Genomic DNA, 19,128 nt, shown 5'->3' with positions numbered 1-19,128 from the left:
ACCATCCCGCCATCATGACGGCGGGCGGGCAGCAAGTGGTTAAATGTGCAGTTCCTGCAAGACAGCCCAAGAATTTACAGGAACTGGAGGCTTTTTGCCAAGAGGAATGGGCAGCTTTACCATCTAAGATAAAAAGCCTCATCCACAAATACCACAAAAGACTTCAAGCTGTCATTGATGTTAAAAGGGGGCAATACACGGTATTAAGAACTGAGGTGATTATGATTTACACAAACACAGTTGACTAATAATAAATGGCTTCAGCTAAACACTAACCATGAGTGAAAGAAAGGTTTGTGTTATTCATATTCTCTGAAATAAAATTCTGCCAGGGTGTGTAAACTTATGAGCACAACTGTAAAATAAAAAAAAAAAAATATATATATATATATATATATATATACATACATACATACATACATACCACACATATATACATACCACACATATATATATATATATATACATACACATACACATATATATATATATATATATATATATATATATACACACACACACACACACACATACATACACACACACATATAGTTTTCAAATTTGTAGATGTACTGTACGATCTCTCCACTTGGCTGACTAATTTTGAAGTTCATGTTTGGCTGTACAGACAGTTTTCCCACTTGTCCAACTTTTACAGCTCACGTTGGCACCTGCACTATAGGGTGAAACGTTTTCTTTTTTTCAGATGCAGAGCTGGTTGGGATAAAGGAAGCAGCCTCCCCCAAACTATTATCTCAACCCTAGGACCTGGGTCTAATTGGCACACTAAATGCCACAGAATACCCAGAAGTGTCCAGAATACCAGCACCTGGAGATAAGAGAGTACTTACTCTAGGGTGGGACCACCGCCTGCAGGACTTTCCTGCCGAATGATTGTTCCGCTGCTGATAGCAAGTCCAACCTGTAGTGGCGGGTGAAGGTGGAGAAACTTGTCCACGTGGCCGCTTTACAGATCCGACCCGGAGAAGCCCCTGCCCTCTCTGCCCAGGACGTTGCTACTGCCCTTGTTGAATGGGCCACTATCCCCTTAGGGGGCTCTGCCCCTGAAGCTCTATAAGCTTCACTGATGGCCATTCTTAGCCATCTACCTATGGTATTTTTGGACGCACTATACCCCCTACGTGGTCCAGAGAATAGAACAAAGAGAATTTGATCTTCTGAAATCTTTTGTTATTTCTATATAGTGTAATAAACACCTTCTCATGTCCAGGGTAAGGAAAGACCTCTCCTTAGAACTGGATGGGTCAGGACAAAAAGTAGGGAGAACTATTTCTTGTGCCCTATGAAACGCTGTTGACACCTTTGGCAGAAAACCCGGGTCAGTTTTTAGCTTTACCCGGTCTGGAAAAATATAACAAAAGGGTTCTTTTATGGAAAGAGCTTGCAACTCGCTTACTCTCCTAGCTGACGTAACTGCTACTAACAGGACTAGCTTTAGCGACCATAGCCTGATTGATGCTTCCTCTGGAGGTTCAAAAGGCCCTTTGATTAGACCTTGTAGAACCAAAGACAGGTCCCATCTGGGAAAAAACTTAAAAGGTATTGGCCTAGCTCTGGCCAACGCCCTGAAAAATCTAATAATGAGCGGCTCCTTAGATAATTGTCTCTCAAGGAAAACCGATAATGCAGCTACCTGCACCTTCAGGGTGCTAGCTGCCAAACCCATCTCCATTCCCTCATGGAGAAACTCTAGAACTGGAACAACTTCTTGTGGTGAGAGCCTCTTAGCTGTGCACCAGCAATTAAACTGCTTCCACGTTTTGAAATAAATGGCTCTGGTAACCTCCTTCCGACTATTCAAAAGGGTAGAGACCAGTTTATCTGAAAGACCCTTATTCTTCATCTGCCCCATAGTAACCACCCTGTCAACCTGACGTGCTCGGTATTTGGATGATGAAGGGGTCCCTGCGTTAGGAGATCTTTCCGCAGTGGAAGCACCCAATAAGGTTCCACCATCATCCTCTGTATTGTTGCAAACCAAGCCCGTTTGGGCCAAAAAGGAGCCACTAGAATCATACGCGTGGCCTCTTTTTGTAGCTTTTTTAAGACCAGAGGGATCATCTGAAAGGGGGGAAAGGCGTAGCACAACTGGAAGTTCCACGGATGTGCTAGTGCATCCAATCCTTTCGCCTGATCCTGCCTGTTTAGTGAAAAGAAGGCCTTTACCTTTGTATTCTTCTTGGATGCAAAAAGATCTATTTGGGGCACTCCCCATCTCTCTATTAATTTTTGGAATGTTTCTGTGTTCAGACTCCATTCTGCTTCTAGTATTCTTTCTCTGCTCAGAAAGTCTGCTAGAAGGTTCAAATCTCCCTTCAGATGTATTGTTGTTATGGATTTTAGGTTGTTTTCTGCCCAGGATAGAATTTGAAGTGCAGAGGATAGCAGGGTCCTGCTCCTCGTTCCTCCTTGCCTTGATATGTATGCCACTACTGTGGCGTTGTCCGATAAAACTTGGACATGATGGCCCCGGACTAATAGCCCATAGTCCCAGGAGAATAGCCCTTCGTTCTCTCCAATTGGAGGATCTTCTGGCTTCCCAGTCTGTCCAACTCCCCTGAACCATCTGTTTGTCCAGGTGGGCGCCCCAACCCCAAGAACTTGTGTCTGATGTCAGCCTTTTCTCCAAGGGAAAGCCCCAGAGTAGGCCCTTGTCCAGGTTTGAGTGGTTTCTCCACCACCAAAGCTTCCTCTGAACCTGCGGAGGCATCTTTATCAACTTTTCCAGGGACTCTCCATAAGACCAATTCGTCAAAATTGCCTGCTGGAGCTCCCTTGCATGTAGACGTGTCCATTGCACTGCTGGTATAGTTGCAGTGAGTAGCCCTAAGACCGACATAGCTGCCCTGATGGAGATTGGCATGTTTGTCTGTGTCTTCTTTACCGCACCCTGAAGCTTCTCTATTTTCTCCTCGGGGAGAAAGATTCTCTCCTGGATGGAATTAATAGTATAGCCCAGGAACTGTATTGTCTGTGATGGAATCAAGTTTGACTTTTCCTTGTTTATTATCCATCCGAGACTGACCAAGTGTCTCTTTGTCTTTTCCAGATCCTTTACTAATAGGTCCCTTGTTCTGGCAAAAATTAGTAGATCGTCTAAATAAGGTAGAATTGATACTCCCTCCACTCTGAGTGGGGCTAAGGCCTCTGCTAAGATCTTTGTGAAAATCCTCGGAGAGGATGACAGCCCGAAAGGGGAGAGCTCTGAACTGGAGATGTAGGGTTGATTCCCCCATTTTTATTGCAAATCTTAAGTGCTTCTGGGATGCTGGTGCTATTGGCACATGTAGATATGCATCTCTCAGGTCTATGGACGCCATAAAACAGTTTGGGGTCAGAAGACTCTTCGCTGAAAAAATTGTGTCCATTTTGAATTTTTTGTACCTGATAGCTTTGTTGAGAATCTTCAGGTTCAGAATTAGTCTGAATTTGCCTGAAGGCTTCTTTACCAGAAATATGTGCGAATAGCACCCCTGTTCTACTTCCTTGGGAGGTACGTTCGTGATCACCCTTTGTAGCATCAATTCTTGTAAGATAGATGTCATTGCTACAGATTTCTCTGGGTCTCGGGGAGCCTGGGTTATGTAAAAACGCACAGGTGGGGGTTGAGAAAATTCCAGCCTGTAACCCTCCAAAATTGTCTTGAGGATAAACTGGCTGTTCGTTATAGTCTTCCACTGTAAAAAGAAGGTTTGTAACCTTGCTCCCACAGTTGGATGACAGTCACTGGGTCTTTGTATTTGTGGCAGGGGGGCGAAATAGTACTCCTGACTTGCCCCTCCCTCTTTGAGATTTCCATGGCCTTTTATAGCCTGTCTCCTTGGTATCTGGGGTTTTCCGAAAAGCACGAAAAATTCTTATTGCCTTGCGGAATCACCTTTTTCTTTATAGGGAAAGCCTTCTTCTTGTCAGCCGTTCTGTCAAGTATGGCTTCAAGCTCTGGGCCAAACACCAGATCTCCCTTAAAAGGGAAGACCGCACAATTTTGTTTTTGAGGCAGTATCCCCTGTCCATGTCTTGACCCATAAAGCCCTGCGAGCTGAGTTTATTAAAGCTGAGGATCTGGCTGACATTCTGATTGATTTAGCTGAAGCATCTGCTATATACCCTACCGCTTTTAGTAACACCGGGAGTGTATCTAGCAGATCTTTACGAGGCGTCCCCGCCTCAATATGAGCCTTCAGCTGTTCCAGCCAGTGTTTCAGGTTCCTGGCTACCACCATTTTAGCCATGGCTGGTTTCAAATTTGCTAAGGATGAATCCCACACCTGCCTTCTTATCCATGGTATCCTTAAGGATACCCATGTCCTTAAATGCCAGGTCAGCATTTCTTGATACCTGGGAAAACGCCGCGTCAAGTCTTGGTTTTTTGTTCCAGATATGTGAGCTATCCTCGTCAAACGGAAATCTCCACTTAAGGGATTTAGAAAAGAAAGGGGCTCTTTCTGGATCTTTCCATTCCCTTTTAATGGTTTCCGATAGAAACTTGTGTACTGGAAAAACTCTGTTTTTCCTCCCCCAAGCCCTGGAACATCCTATCGTGTAAGGATAACTGAGTTTTATCCTCTGTGATGTTAAGGGAAGTGTGTATTGTCTTTAGCAGATCATCCACCTCCTCAAGGGATAGTTTGTACCTAGAAGGAGAAGAAGTCTCATTCTCTTCTTCCGCTTCTTCGTCAGAGTTTGGTAAAGCACTACATACTTCCTCCTCCGAGTCACTGCCCCCTCTGGATGCAGAAACAGAAGAACGGGGGACCGTGCTGCTAGACGCAGTTGGGCATCTATCCAGATAGGATCTGAAGGATTCAAAGGTGTCCGCCAGTTCCTTCCTGAAAGAGCTCAGCAATTCTCCTTGCCGAGTCCCAGGAATAGCAGGAGCAGTTTCCTCCTTAACTATGTCTGCAATACAGGACCTGCATAATATATTGGTCCAGGAATCCCTCAGTAGACCTTTACATGATGGACATTTCCTCTTAATAATAGGGGAGACATGCTTGGTCTTTTCTTTAGCCTTCTGAAATATCCCAAGGGAAAAAAGATATCTGCTGAACCAACATTTCAAAAACAGATTACATGCTGTACAAAGGAAACAAAAAAACCAAAGGGAAGTTAACCCCTTAACCCCTATGTCTTGTTCCCCAGCCAGTGAATCACCCCACAGATCCACTTCCAACCAATTAATCAATCATTTCTCCTTCTAGTACACAGGAAAAGTGATCTGCAGGCCCCCTTTCCCCCTTTTAGGAAGGGAATATACATACAATAATTGCCCATAGAGTAAGAAAAAAACAGTGACCAATGTCCCTGCTTACCTGGGCCTGGCTGACTGTTGTGGCTCCTGCTCCTGCCACTGCCGTCTGATCGTCCTCCATTGCTGACAGGACTACAGCGGCGTCTGTGGTCCTTTATTTGATTTTCCCGGGCCGCTCACCGATGTGAGGGCTGGAAATTACGTCAGCCAGAAGACCGCCCCCTCGTCCTGCGTTTCAGCGGCCAGAACTGGAAGCCGCGTCGCGCTGCTCGAGGCCCCGCCCCCGGGCGGAATGACGCGCTCGTCATCCGAACCCGGAAGGCGTGAGGGACTGTAAAGTAGATGCCGTTCGCCTCTCCACAGCCATGCCGCCGGTCTGTAGGAGCGGAACCCATAGCAGCCTGGCTCTCGCCGAGCATGAAGAGGAGGGGGCGCCGGAGAATCCACCACACGTAAGGGAGGATGCTGGGCTGTCTTGAGAGAAAAAAGAAACAACTTCTACCGGTATGCCCAATACTTTCCCCACCTGGAGAAAGCACAGCACACCCCTGGTTCCCTGCAGCGCTTCCACCATGGCAGAGGAAACACTACAACTGAGGCCATGGTGGAAGTGTCCGGTCTTTAAAGAAACTGACTGCAGTGTTTCCTGGGAAAGTGGGTGGAGCTGCGCTCTCTCCAGGTGCTGTCCTGAAAGACGAAGGGAGAAGAAAAAGTTTATTGGATACGGTCTAAATTGGCCCTTGTATGCATGAATGTGAGTTGGGTACCTTAGATTATAAGCTCCTTGAGGGCAGGGACTGATGTGAATGTACAATATACCTGTATCATGTAAAGTACTAAATTGACAGCTCTATAGAAGTACCTGTATTTAAATGCATATATATAACCTTATGGGGAGAATTTTGTTGCCATGAATGGTCTGGCGACAGGGTCCCTTTAAGGGAACCTCTTTTTGTAGTCATGGGAAATGAGCCACAGTCTGATCAGGTTGACAACTATATGTATCGGTAGAAAGTCAACGTTTACACCTGTACAAACCTCTATAGAATCAAAAACACAAAATATATCAAGGATCATTTCCAAGAAAAATACAACCGATGAAATGTATTTTTTTTTTTATTTTAAAGAATTAATTCTAATATATTTTTTCACAGAAGATTATAGGGAATGTTTTCCATTCCATCTGTAAACATTGAAATACAGATCTGGGAGACTGAAAAAAGTGCATTTTACAAAATCATCAACTAAAATAGATTTTACATGTATTCAGTATTTCCCCACCATTTTTAAATCTAACAACTGCATTTTCAGTTTCAAAAAGTTCTAATAGTTTACTGGATAAGCAAATTAAAAAAAAAAAAAAAAAACAACAAAAAAAAAAAAAAAAAAAAAAAAACACAAGAAAAACCAAATCATTGATCTAAGACAAATCTAAACGATTCACAACATGCTGCTTGAAGGAGTGATAGAACTCAAATTCAGCAGTCATTGGCTTGTAACAACGCTTATGTGTATGTTCTGCAGTGAAAACATGCATTGGGTTCACATGAGTGACATTTGTACAAGGAAAAAAAAAAACAAAAAAAAAAACAAAAAAAAAAAAAAAAAAAAAAAGACACACCCTTAGCAAAAATCATTGTATAGATGCAGTAATTCTGAACTGGCCAATGCAATTAACATCTTCCTAAACAGACTATGCATAGTAAATATATTTCAAGCCTACTGTAACAAATCCTAAAATACATCTGAGGTGGAGTTTAACAAGAGCTGAAGACTGCTTATATATATTTGTCAGGCTTTTCATGTTTTGTAATGTTAAATCCAGCAGCATTTTGGTTGTTATGATAGCTGCAATCTATAGGATTTCTATTTAAAGCTGAAATGCAGACAGATATAAAAGACAAATTATTGCAGCTCTGTATACACTAATACATCATTCAATTTTTTTGTTATTAAGTGGAATTTATATTGCCATCAGCCTCTTACAGTTCCCTTTACAGCAGAACTCAGACTGGGGGGAGGAAGAAGCAGAACACAGAGCCATTCAGTTGTTTTGCAGTACAAGGGAACTTACTGATAGAAGACAGCAGAGTGACACAAATGGGGTCATCAGACTACGTCTTTTCCTTTCACTGTCCAGTCACAGGGTGGTGAAGGATAAAGATCTGAAAGTATTACTGAACTGCAGCTGAGAAAATTTGGATCTCATCTCCTGCCAGGCTGGGCTGTGTTTTGTGTAGATCTTAGGCCTGGATGGACCAAAAAAAAAAATCTTTTGGCAAGTAAAACCGTTCCCTTGTATTTCATCTTAGTAATTAGCTGTTTTCCTAGAGTTCAGCTTTAAACATAATGTGCCAAGAGCTATAGTTTACTAATCACAAATTAGCTTTCATTCCACAATGTAAAATGTTGAAGGTTATCTGGATGTATTTGGTTACTGACCATCAACAGTCTTTTTACACAAGGCTATTGACCGGTTTCTACACAGTAATTCATTGGTTGAACCAAGATCTTCATAATGCATAAGCCCATTTTAAATATTAGACCCATTGTTATGACCTTGTATTAGACAACTGTAGGCTATGTTGGCCAAATTACAAACCATAAATATATTGTGTCTGTCCAGGTTTATGGAATGTGTAAATTCTGCTCTCTAACATAGCGATCTTTTCTGCTATAGTCAACTTCTCTATACCTCAGTTAAACAAGATTTAACCTAGTATGTACAATTTATCCAAATCACAGGTTCTTGTAAATATTTCATTTTTCCAATTCCATTCTCTCTGTGTAATACAGTATTGATTAGTTTAGCTTAGATACATAAAAATAAGTCCCAATACAAAAGAAATGGGCGTCATTTGGTTTTAATAATCTAGTTAAGTGTGGCAGAGAAAAAACAGACAAGAGGATTTGACGTATTTTGCTTGATAAACTATTTTGTTTAAACTCAGATTATTGTTATGGCCACAAAGTGAAGAGGCAAGTCTAAATATTTAAGCAAAAACTGTTATGTTAAAATGGTTTTGTGCAATTTAGTAGAAATTGAATGGCTTCTCCACTGTTACTTTGCAATTGGCTGACTGCTAAGAGGGTCCAGAAACATGGATTCTCAGAGCTATGTGATTTTTTTTTTTTTTTTTTTTAACGTTGCTCGGTTTTCACCAAGGACTACTTTATCTCATCTTGGATGGTTAGTGAACCAAGTCCAGAACTCATAAAGAAAGAAAAACATGGAAGCTGCCACCACTGATCCCCATCATCTGAAAATGCTATTTGCTCAACTACTGAAACTATTCTAATATTTTTAATCATTGACCAAGAACGATATGAAACGACCTGGAACTTGTATGCTGAAAGCCCAATTTCAGGATCCAAACAAATTAACTAATCCCTTTCCTACTACAACATTTTGCATTAAAGGAAAAAAAATAAAATAAAAACTATTAGTAAGTACCAGAAAAGTAAGTACTCAAAAGTGTTAGTCAAGTGACTGCTGCCAGCCTAGAAGTATACCATCCTTTAGTGGCCAGTGGGCTGACTGGTACAGCCCACACAAGTCACAAAGGAGTGATGTGTGGTATGGTGCTGTGGGGTTTCAAACCCAAACATGCATTTGTTTCGCAGGTGCAAGAAACTAGGCCAATCTTCCACAACGAGCATTTCTTGGTGGACTGATTAGAGCCAATCACACAACCAGAAATGCCCTTGCCAGACAGCACCTTAGATAGTTCAAATAACTACATATAGTATGGCCGTGACTCACTGGGCACTAAGGGAGCGTTGGGGAGGAAGGCTACTGAACAGGACAGACAGTGGAAGACAGTGCAGGGGAGAAGGTTATTATTGCAGTAAGGTCTGCTGCTCTTCTATTAGCAGGAGTCAAAGAAATTAAACTATTTAAAAGTGCAGAAGCTGGAATTAGGCCTTATAGCATTCTGATGTTCATAATCAGTCTCAAGCGTTTGCATTTTCTGAAGGAGGTCAACAATAGCAGCACTTATATTTCTCTAAAGACAGGAGAGAGATTATATATAATTTTGTTTTTTTCTCTCATTATAATAGGTGAAAAAACTTCATTATAATACTGACTTTGTAAAAAGGTGGTGTTGTTTCTGAATCCACAATGTTAGATGCTAGATACAAATAAGATATATTGGTATATAAATGAAACAGCATTTGTATGAGGAAAATCTATTATTTGGTCTACAACAGCAATTCTGTTCTCAAGGATTAAAATTTTTTCCCAAAAAATAGTTTAAAGGAAGTAAAGACAATTTGTATTGACTATACAATAAAAGTGGCACAATACCTAATCCACGTTATGCTGTCAGCGAAAGGTTATTGCAAAAATTAAAAGGTTGGTGTTGTAATGGCAGTACCAATCCAACAGTTATGGAACTTATTCTTTATATATAGCTTTATTATCCAAAGAATAAAGAACAGTGTGGACCCATCTGTCTTTGCAAGCTGGAAGTGTCAATTTGTAGAATATATGAACTTATTTTCATTAAAAAAAAGAATGTTATAACATTTTTCCAAAGGGAGGTGTCCTGATGCTGGTTTGAAAATATTACATATTACCCCTGTGGCCCATTTTCCAAGATTGGCAATTGTTAAAGCCCTTGTGCTGTGCATTTCTACCTCCGGCTAACTATTTATCAAGGGTATCATAATGATGGGTATCATAATGATGCAGAAGCGGAACATTGGCACTCAGTTACACCAGACTGTTACTAGTTTTAAACAAATGGACTTCTCTATTCACCTCGTTTGTGTGGATTTGAGGAATCTGTAGTGTTTTTTTTTTTCATTTAACCTGGTGGCTGAATGAAAACACAAAGTGTATGGCCAGCTTAAAGTTCAGCTGTAGTAACATGTTTCACCCATATTTAGAGTATCATGTAATATGTTACTATGCAGCAGCCCCCCTCACCTCCTGAGTTCCCCCGTACCATCAGGGCAGGGGTTCCACTCCTCAGCAGCTGCTGTCAGATTTTGAAATCGGCTGTGCGGAGCTTTTTTCCACGCATCCGCGTCATTTATTCAGATCTGTGAATGAATAAACTACAAGTCCTGCCCAGCACCGTGGCAGACAGCTTGTAGTTCTCAATTGACTGTGACCATGCTGATCAGTGAATTCAGTCCATTTACTTTTCCTGCAGATCTGGAATGGACAGGCCATACAGATGTACAGACACAGAGCAGTAGGAAGAATATGCAGGAGCCTGACAATGCACCTGTGATCCACTGATCACAGGGGAAAGGCTTTGTGGGCTTCTGAGGAAAAAAAAAAAATCATAAATGCACTTTTTTTTTTTACCTCAAACGTGCATTTTTTTAAAGAGGTGAATTTACCCTTTAAAACTGATCAAAAATAAAAAAAGTGAGAAAAATCAAACTGCTGCAAAGTGACTGCTGCAAAAATTAAACTTCTAAAATCAGATGTCTCTGCAAAGAAGAAATGCTTACCTCTCCCACTGCTTGTACTGCTGAACACTGCTCCAGTGAAGTGGAATCGTCACCTGAGGGCCCTAAAGAAACTAATCATTCTAGAAGGGTCGATCTCCTGTGTCCCCCACCTACACTCAGTGGGTGCTCCAGTGGGTGCTCACATGCCAGTAAACTAGTGGATGTAGGGATCAGCAGGAGGAACCATAGAGTGCAGTGGGGGGACACAAGATTGACACTCCCAGAATGGAGGGCTTCTAAAAAGACTTTAGCTAGATGTTTTCTCTTTACTGGAGCAGTGTTCAGCCACATGAACAGTGAGCGAGGTGGGAAATGGGGAGACTGGGTGAAGTATGCTATTATACGCAGAAACATCTGCTTTCTGGAGTTTACTTTTTGTGACAGAGTTGTTTTAACATCCATTCTACCTACCCATAATAGTTGGCAGAAATGCCCACTAGAATTTATACCACTGTAGAGTTCATCACAAAGTCCAATTGATGAGTCCAGCTCCCCAGATGGATTCTTTGTAATATAATTACACAACTGGTAAAACTGACGGGTATGAAAATAATTCTATATTCCAGCTGAAAAAGAGCATTTAATTTTTTATATTAAAAATGCTATAAATCGTTCTAATGGATCCTCCTAGAGTTACAAGAATTGGCAGGGTACACAATTCACTTCAAACTGAATGCACTTGGCTTTAAAGAAGGCTTGGAGGCTGAGGAGCTCATAAAATAACCTTGATACAGGTCATAGTAGCAAGGAAATTAGGGTAATATTTTGCACACCTGACTCACCTATTCAAAACTATGGGTGCATTTCTACTTGAACAAGCAGAATTCATCCCAACCTACATTTTGTTAATCTTAATGATTTTTTTTTTTTGGTTAAAAAAAAAACATCACAACATGGGCCAAGTTTGAACAATGATTACATTGAAATGGCTTATGCACTAAAAAAAAAAGAAGTTTTAAAGTCATGAAGTGTTCCCTAAGTAGCCATGTATTACACTTTTAACACATTACCAACAGGAAAAAAAAAGGTTTACACATATTTTTTTTAAATTACGCTGATGGGACAAACCCATCAAGTGCTGTTTTTGGAGATGGAAAACGACCATATGTACTGCATTTAATGTCTTTATGAAACTAGCAATTTAGTGCCATAATAACTGACACATAATCACACACATAGGTTGGACTTGATGGACTTGTGTCTTTTTTCAACCTCACCTACTATGTAATAAAGTGCCAACCAAAAATTAGCTTTCAGCATTTTAGTGTTGTAAGCCCAGAGTTAGAAAATATCAACACTTTCTACTGATACTTTCACTGCAGGTCTGAGGGTTTTGCAGATTTACAACCTAAAAACAAACAAAAAAACAAAATGTTCTGAAATTCCATTTTTTTTAGCCTTCCCCAAGCCAACAAGGACTCACTGTTCTGTAAATAAAACTTGAAATTAAAAAATGCACACCTGTGCAAGTTCACAATTTGAAAACATTCTGACCATTTAATTGGATGAAAAGTAAAATCTAGGAAAGATCTGATAAAAAAGCTGAAACAATCCAGAGATAAAAAAAATTACTGAAATTAAGCAATATACAGACTTCACAAAATCGCTTAGAGCCGTTTTTCAAGCCAGTTATGGAAACTTAACATGGATTCAAAAACAGTTTATTTCAGCATAAAATAGGCTGTAATGCTCTTCCTTGAATGCAAAAAAAACAAAAAAAACAAACAAAAAAAAAAAACGCAATGTAAAAACTGGTTCGAGGCATACGAGACTGTTCCTTAAACTTACACCAATTTCATATTCTGGAAATAGTTTGAAAGCAACAAGAGCAGAAATCTCCACTCTTTTTTGGGGTAGAGAGTGATTGGGGAACGTGATGTGAAGATCCTCTACAGAATTTCTTTCTTTGCCTGTCAAACCTGTACATCAGCTCCACTGATTTCACAGGTACAGAGATAGTAGCAGGAAGAGGGAGGGAAAGAAGACTGATAGAGGAAATTCACAGAAACAAGTACTCATGGTCAGCTCTATAGGCAGACAGATACATGCACCAGTCTCCCTAATCAAGCTCCACATAAACTGAAGGAAATGTGGTTTAGTTTTTAAAGTACTGATATGACATCACTGCTTCCTGTATTCTAAAGTAAACATCCCCATACGGCAAAATGTAAACCCTACAGCTTGCAGCTTCTCTTATGAAGAGCTGGTGGAGCATCTTGCTACACCAACATGAAATTTATCAAATCCTCAGTAAAATTAAGAGCAGCTAATCTTTTGGCACCAGAACACAAAAATTCAGCCTAATCATACAAAGGCTTTATGGGCAAGACCCGATTAAAAAAAAAAAAAAAAAATACAGGCCAGTGGACTGATGTACAATAGTACAGAAAGTCATTAGTTTGCTGTGATAGAGTTCAACTTACATCCAACATAAACATGCACTAGTTTAGCTTTTGGTATGCATGGAATTACTTTTTAGGTAAACTGTACCAGGAGATGGAGGCTGCCATTTGCGGAGCTCTTTTTCATTTGGATAGCTGTCATAATAGGTAGACATGTTAATCTACATACTTATTCTAAGTTTCGGACTCAGAAAATGATGAAGCTGTTGGGTCAGCATACCAGCCACAGAACACTCAGGTCAGCAATGGCAGCCTCCATACTTTGGTACAGGTTTTCACTACAGGGTATATGTATAGAGCTCAACACCAAACGATGCAACATTTTAAGATAAAGCAAAGCCTGATGGGCATGTTTTGAGCCTTGTACAACAACTAAGTTAAATACTCTTTAACATGGACCTTGCAGTAAAATACATGGTCAGCTTAGTTGAAAAATCTACCTGTAAGAAAAAAAAATAGATCATGTACTTAGCTTACTCCCTTCATCTGCCCTCAGTGCCCTGACAAGGGTGATGTCATATGCTGAAACCCTTTAGGTCCGTAATAAAGAGTTACATCTGTACTGTATACTGACTGAGAAAAGCTAAACAGGCTCCAATTATTATTCTGTATAGGAGCATCTTCATTCATTAGGGTCAAATCAAGTAAAAATCCATGCAAGAAAAAAAAAAAAAAAAAAAAAAAAAGGTTTTCATTCTTCTACAAGAAGACAGTACTTGGAAATAGAATTTGTTCATGACCTTTTTTTTACCCTATGCCTTTAGAAACCTTCTCAGGAAATGTTCATTTATTGCTTGTTGATAGGATAAAACACTAAATGCCTGGTACACGCCATTCGTTTTTTTTAGTTCAACCCAGCAGGCTGGGGAGGAGCTCACTGTACTAACTATGATGTTCTCAGCGATATACCCACTAAGCTATTGTGTTTTGACAGGGGGACATGCCCAATTGGCTGCTGGCTCTTTCGTTGGACAGGCTGCTGTACACATTGTCCGAATGTTGCCCAGTTTCTATTGCACCGGCCAATACCAGCTGATATTCAGGTCATGTATATCAGCCTTAAGTGCATTCCTATGTGATACTTGTTGTGAAAGCAACTGGGGGAGCGTTTCCATACACATCGTTTGCAGGGGATCTGTGACTACCTCAAAATCCTCAACAGGGAAAATGTACAGAAAAGTATAATTATGGCAGAATTTGGCTAAAAGGGAGCCAAGGAGAATAGAAATAAGGTAGTGGTAATTGCTGAGGCAAGCTCTGAGGGTATCATTCTGTGCTATATATAATTATCCCAAATACGGCCAAAGAGATCTCAATCGTGGGTATCAACCCCAAATATAAGCAAAGCACTACAGACTAGGGAAATGGGGAAAGGTGAGGGAGCACCGGGGTTTTAGGATACCCAATAACCAGTAAGTACAGACACAAAATCGGTAAGAAAACCAATGCCAATTTTGTGTCTACACTTACCGGTTAGTTATTGGGTATCACAAAACCCCGATGCGTCTCACCATTCCCCTAGTGGATAGTTTTTTTGTATCATTCAGTGCCTGCACTAACAAGTACCCTAGAAAAGTGATGCAGCATGGGAATTTAGAATTTAAACTTCACTGAATGCATAAATCAAAGAAGCCTGCCCAAATCAAAAAAATAAAGTCATGGTGACAGCTTCCACGGATATACCTTCACAGTCTTACTTGACTTTTCATGTTGGATGGAGTTAAATGCCAATATCTCAGCTGACTGGTCTAAATTTTATCACAGCCCTCCAGTCCTGAATTGTTAAACAATGCAAACGAATATCACAGTATTAAACAGGCTATATATATATATATATATATATAAAAAAACAACAACTTCTGCCAGGTGGCTCAGTAATAATGTCTTATAAGTATAGAACTCTTTGGTACTGTCAAAATATCCAAAATTTCTCTGGGAGCACAGAATTATTAAAGCGTGTTTCTGGAAACTCTTTCCTACGGTCCTGGTTTTTGTGTTCTAAATTTGGCTTGGCTAAAACTGAAAATGCAGATCTCCAATTTAAACTAGTGATTACAGAATCTAAAGTATGGATACAGTGTTATTTATTCATTAGTGCAAGCTACAGAGTTTATCTACCAGTAATGTCATTTCATGTTTTCTGGTATAAATGTCCTTTGGTTTTTTTTTGGTTTTTTTTTTTGTTCTTTTTTGTGGGTTCATTTTTTTTTCACTCATTAAAATTTAACATCTGTCTTTCTGATAAATAAAAGTATATCTAGATTGTATACACATAAGGCAAATGGCAAACAAATTGAGCAATCAGGTAGCAGATTTTTTTACAATGCAAGTCATATCATTAGTCTCTTGTAATGGCCAAGGAAGGTGACATCTTTCTTTCAGAAGGCCAAGTCAGTAAACTTTGATAAAACACTACCTTGAAAATGAAGCATCCTTCAAGTCATTATTGGTTTAAAGTACTCTTTTTCCCTGAAAGGGCTAAACGCTGCTACTGATCACCTCTGTGCAGTGGAGTGTTATGATCCTTTTTAGGTAATTACCCGGCAAGTTTGCCTATGCACAGAGCAGTTCATTACCAGGGTTCTTCCACTGTGAGAAAGCCCATTCAATGTGAAAATGAAATGTAGGATTAAAATGAATTCTATGGGTGTTACAAAAAATATTATATCCCCGGTATAGCAAAATAGAAAGTCTCACCACCCACCCCTGGTCTTTTGCTGTTTCTAGTTATTCTGTAGCTATGAGCTCCTGACAGACAAAATTCTGTCCATTATAATAGTGAAAAAAATACAATTATGTCAGCACACAGCTTCACTGAAGATACACACGGATGCTCTAGCTTTGGGTAAAGGGAGTGGTATGGGTAGAGGATACACCCCTTTTGTTAAATTGAAGGGATAGAGGTCAATCAAAGAATGTTTCTATTATCCAATCAATGCCTTTAATTTGAGCTTGTAAAAATGTGTACAGACTCGGGGCAACCTAATGTGGGCTGAGCCTATAATAAAGGGTAAAGGTGGCCTATGAATTCACTAGGAACTAATAAGAATGAAGAGACATGTTACGGCTGTGTACAGAATAACATACCCTATATCTGTTATGACAGGTTTCCAAAACTTTTGTTTCAGTTAATGAAATAACTGACACTATTATGTGCTGCATGTATATCCACTGTATATCTTGCAGCTGAGTTGTACCTGAAAATCCTGAACAATTTGCTGAAAAGTAATTTCCATGTTCTGTGACTGTATGTATTTTGTGGCAGGAAACGTAAGCTGAGCAATGAAAATTTCATCTGGTTCCTGTTAAACCAACATTTGCTAGGTAGGTGACCCTGTCATCAACCTTCCTGCCCAACATTCGACTGAAAAATTAAAGGAGTCAAGCAGGAATTATCGGCCTGTGGCCTGTAACAGTGGCTGCATCTTAGTGGCTGCATCCAGTAAGATGCAGCCACTGTTTAGGTAATATTCTGAAAGCCATTGGTGCCAGCTGTTAGAATACGATAGCCGCAACAGGAGATTCATCCATTCACACTGTATAGAGTTGAAAAAAGAACCTGTTAAAAAAAAATCTAATACTGTATAGCCAGCTTAAACCAGCCAACCACAGTCAAAAGAAAAGGAGACCTTTAAACTGCTCCACAAGTGAGAAGGAAGCAAGGTACATTTTATATTGAGGAACCCTTTAAATATTCCATTGCAGACAATACTCAAAGTACTTAAACTAGCAATATATAACTAAAATTTACTTGGGTTCTAGTAGTAACTAAAACATATATGGTGGTAAATTGATCACTTCATTGCTGGGGTGTGCTATAAATTAATAAAAGGGGCAGCAGAAATGCTTTATAAGCAACAGATACTTCTCAAAACAAATGAGGAGAGTCCGCACAAATTAAAAACAAAACCTGTATAAATGTGCAGAACTAATGTCACTTCTATGTGGATTTAATGGGACCTGTGTGACATATTAAGGCATTTGAACAAAACTAAGTCCAGTCATGCACTAACGCATCTCTACACAACCTTGCACACATGGTTCCTGTCCTGATTTACTGGCTTATTTTTCCCCAATATATATATATAATATATATACTTTAATATATTTATATATATTTATATGTTACATATATATTTTCTCATTTTCTTTTTAATTACTGCTCATCTCTAACGAAGTGCTGTGCTTTCAACTGCTGAGTACTGAAACCAGTTTCTGTTCCTGAATCCAGAGCCAAGTGGCTACTACAAGACGTTCCCATCTCCCCTCTGTGCTTGGGGTGTTGCTGGGATGTTGTCTGAAAGAGTCTTGGGCTGTAAAGGCCTCGCAATCTGACGACAATTTTGCATGTAGATGTATCCACCTGAAGCTCAAGTTTATATTATTGTGGGTTCTTCAGGATTCGACCATGTCTGAAATCGTACACATGTCGGCAAAGGAATACTAACTCGGAGTCAGTGCTGTCTGGAACCCTGCGATGTATGGGGGTGCAATACTCTTCCGAGGGCGGGACAATCAAGGCTTTCCTGTTCGGACAGCCCTCCCTTCGACGCTTTACCAAGGCACAAAATCTATGGGGGGGAAAAAAAAAAAAAAAAACCCATAAGTTGTAAATTTGTAAAATATTATATATATATACACATATATACATACATACATACATACACACACACACACACACACAGGGAATGGAAAGTATTCAGACCCCTTAAATTTTTCACTCTTTGTTATATTGCCGCCATTTGCTAAATTCATTTAAGTTCATTTTTTTTTCCCTCATTAATGTACACACAGCACCCCATATTAACAGAAAAACACAGGATTGTTGACATTTTTGCAGATTTATTTAAAAAGAAAAACTGAAATATCACATGGTCCCAAGTATTCAGACCCTTTGCTGTGACACTCATTTAACTCAGGTGCTGTCCATTTTTTCTGATCATCCTTGACATGGTTCTACACCTTCATTTGAGTCCAGCTGTGTTTGATTATACTGATTGGACTTGATTAGTAAAGCCACACACCTGTCTATATAAGACCTTACAGCTCACAGTGAGAATCATGAGGTCAAAGGAACTGCCTGAAGAGCTCAGAGACAGAATTGTGGCCAAGGTTACAAAAAAATTCTGCTGCACTTAAGTGGCCTCCATAATCCTTAAATGGAAGGCGTTTGGGATGACCAGAACCCTTCCTAGAGCTGGCCGTACGGCCATACTGCGCTATCGGGGGGAGAAGAGCCTTGGTGAGAGAGGTAAAGAAGAACCCAAAGATCACTGTGGCTGAGCTCCAGAGATGCAGTCGGAAGATGGGAGAAAGTTGTAGAAAGTCAACCATCACTGCAGCCCTCCACCAGTCGGGGCTTTATGGTAGAGTGGCCCGACGGAAGCCTCTCCTCAGTGCAAGACACATGAAAGCATGCATGGAGTTTGCTTAAAAAAAAAAAAAAAACCTGAAGGACTCCAAGATGGTGAGAAATAAGATTCTCTGGTCTGATGAGACCAAGATAGAACTTTTTGGCCTTAATTCTAAGCGGTATGTGTGGAGAAAACCAGGCACTGCTTATCACCTGTCCAATACAGTCCCAACAGTGAAGCACGGTGGTGGCAGCATCATGCTGTAGGTGTATTTTTCAGCTGCAGGGACAGGATGATTGGTTGCAATCGAGGGAAAGATGAATGCGGCCAAGTACAGGGATATCCTGGACGAAAACCTTCTCCAGAGTGCTCAGGACCTCAGACTGGGGCGAAGATTTACCTTCCAACAGAACAAGGACTCTAAGCACACAGCTAAAATAACGGAGTGTCTTCACAACTCCATGACTGTTCTTGAATGGCCCAGCCAGAGCCCTGACTTAAACCCAATTGAGCATCTCTGGAGACACCTAAAAATGTCTGTCCACCAACGTTTGCAATTCCTCCTTGCAGATCCTCTCCAGTTCTGTCAGGTTGGATGGTAGAGTATCCCCAAATCCAGGTGTGAAAAACT

At 40.3% G+C, this 19,128-nt stretch overlaps 1 protein-coding gene across 3 annotated transcripts in view; it reads right to left on the bottom strand.

The window, feature by feature from the left end:
- Window positions 1-6,861: 6,861 nt before the first annotated feature.
- The window catches only part of BAHD1 (bromo adjacent homology domain containing 1), a 303,162-nt gene continuing 290,895 nt past the window's right edge, over window positions 6,862-19,128 (bottom strand). For 2 of the 3 annotated variants that reach the window (XM_073609222.1, XM_073609221.1), the window contains exon 7: window positions 6,862-17,714. In XM_073609222.1, coding sequence (XP_073465323.1) covers window positions 17,525-17,714 — 190 coding nt within the window. In that variant the 3' untranslated portion in view covers window positions 6,862-17,524. The remainder of the gene's footprint in view (window positions 17,715-19,128) is intronic. The other variant, XR_012237057.1, reaches the window with a different exon arrangement.

The sequence above is a fragment of the Aquarana catesbeiana genome, linkage group LG13 (genome assembly GCF_042186555.1).
Source record: "Aquarana catesbeiana isolate 2022-GZ linkage group LG13, ASM4218655v1, whole genome shotgun sequence".
Taxonomy (NCBI): domain Eukaryota; kingdom Metazoa; phylum Chordata; class Amphibia; order Anura; family Ranidae; genus Aquarana; species Aquarana catesbeiana.
The sequence above is the reverse complement of the archived record's forward strand: the minus strand, read 5'-3'. Positions and strand labels throughout refer to the sequence as shown.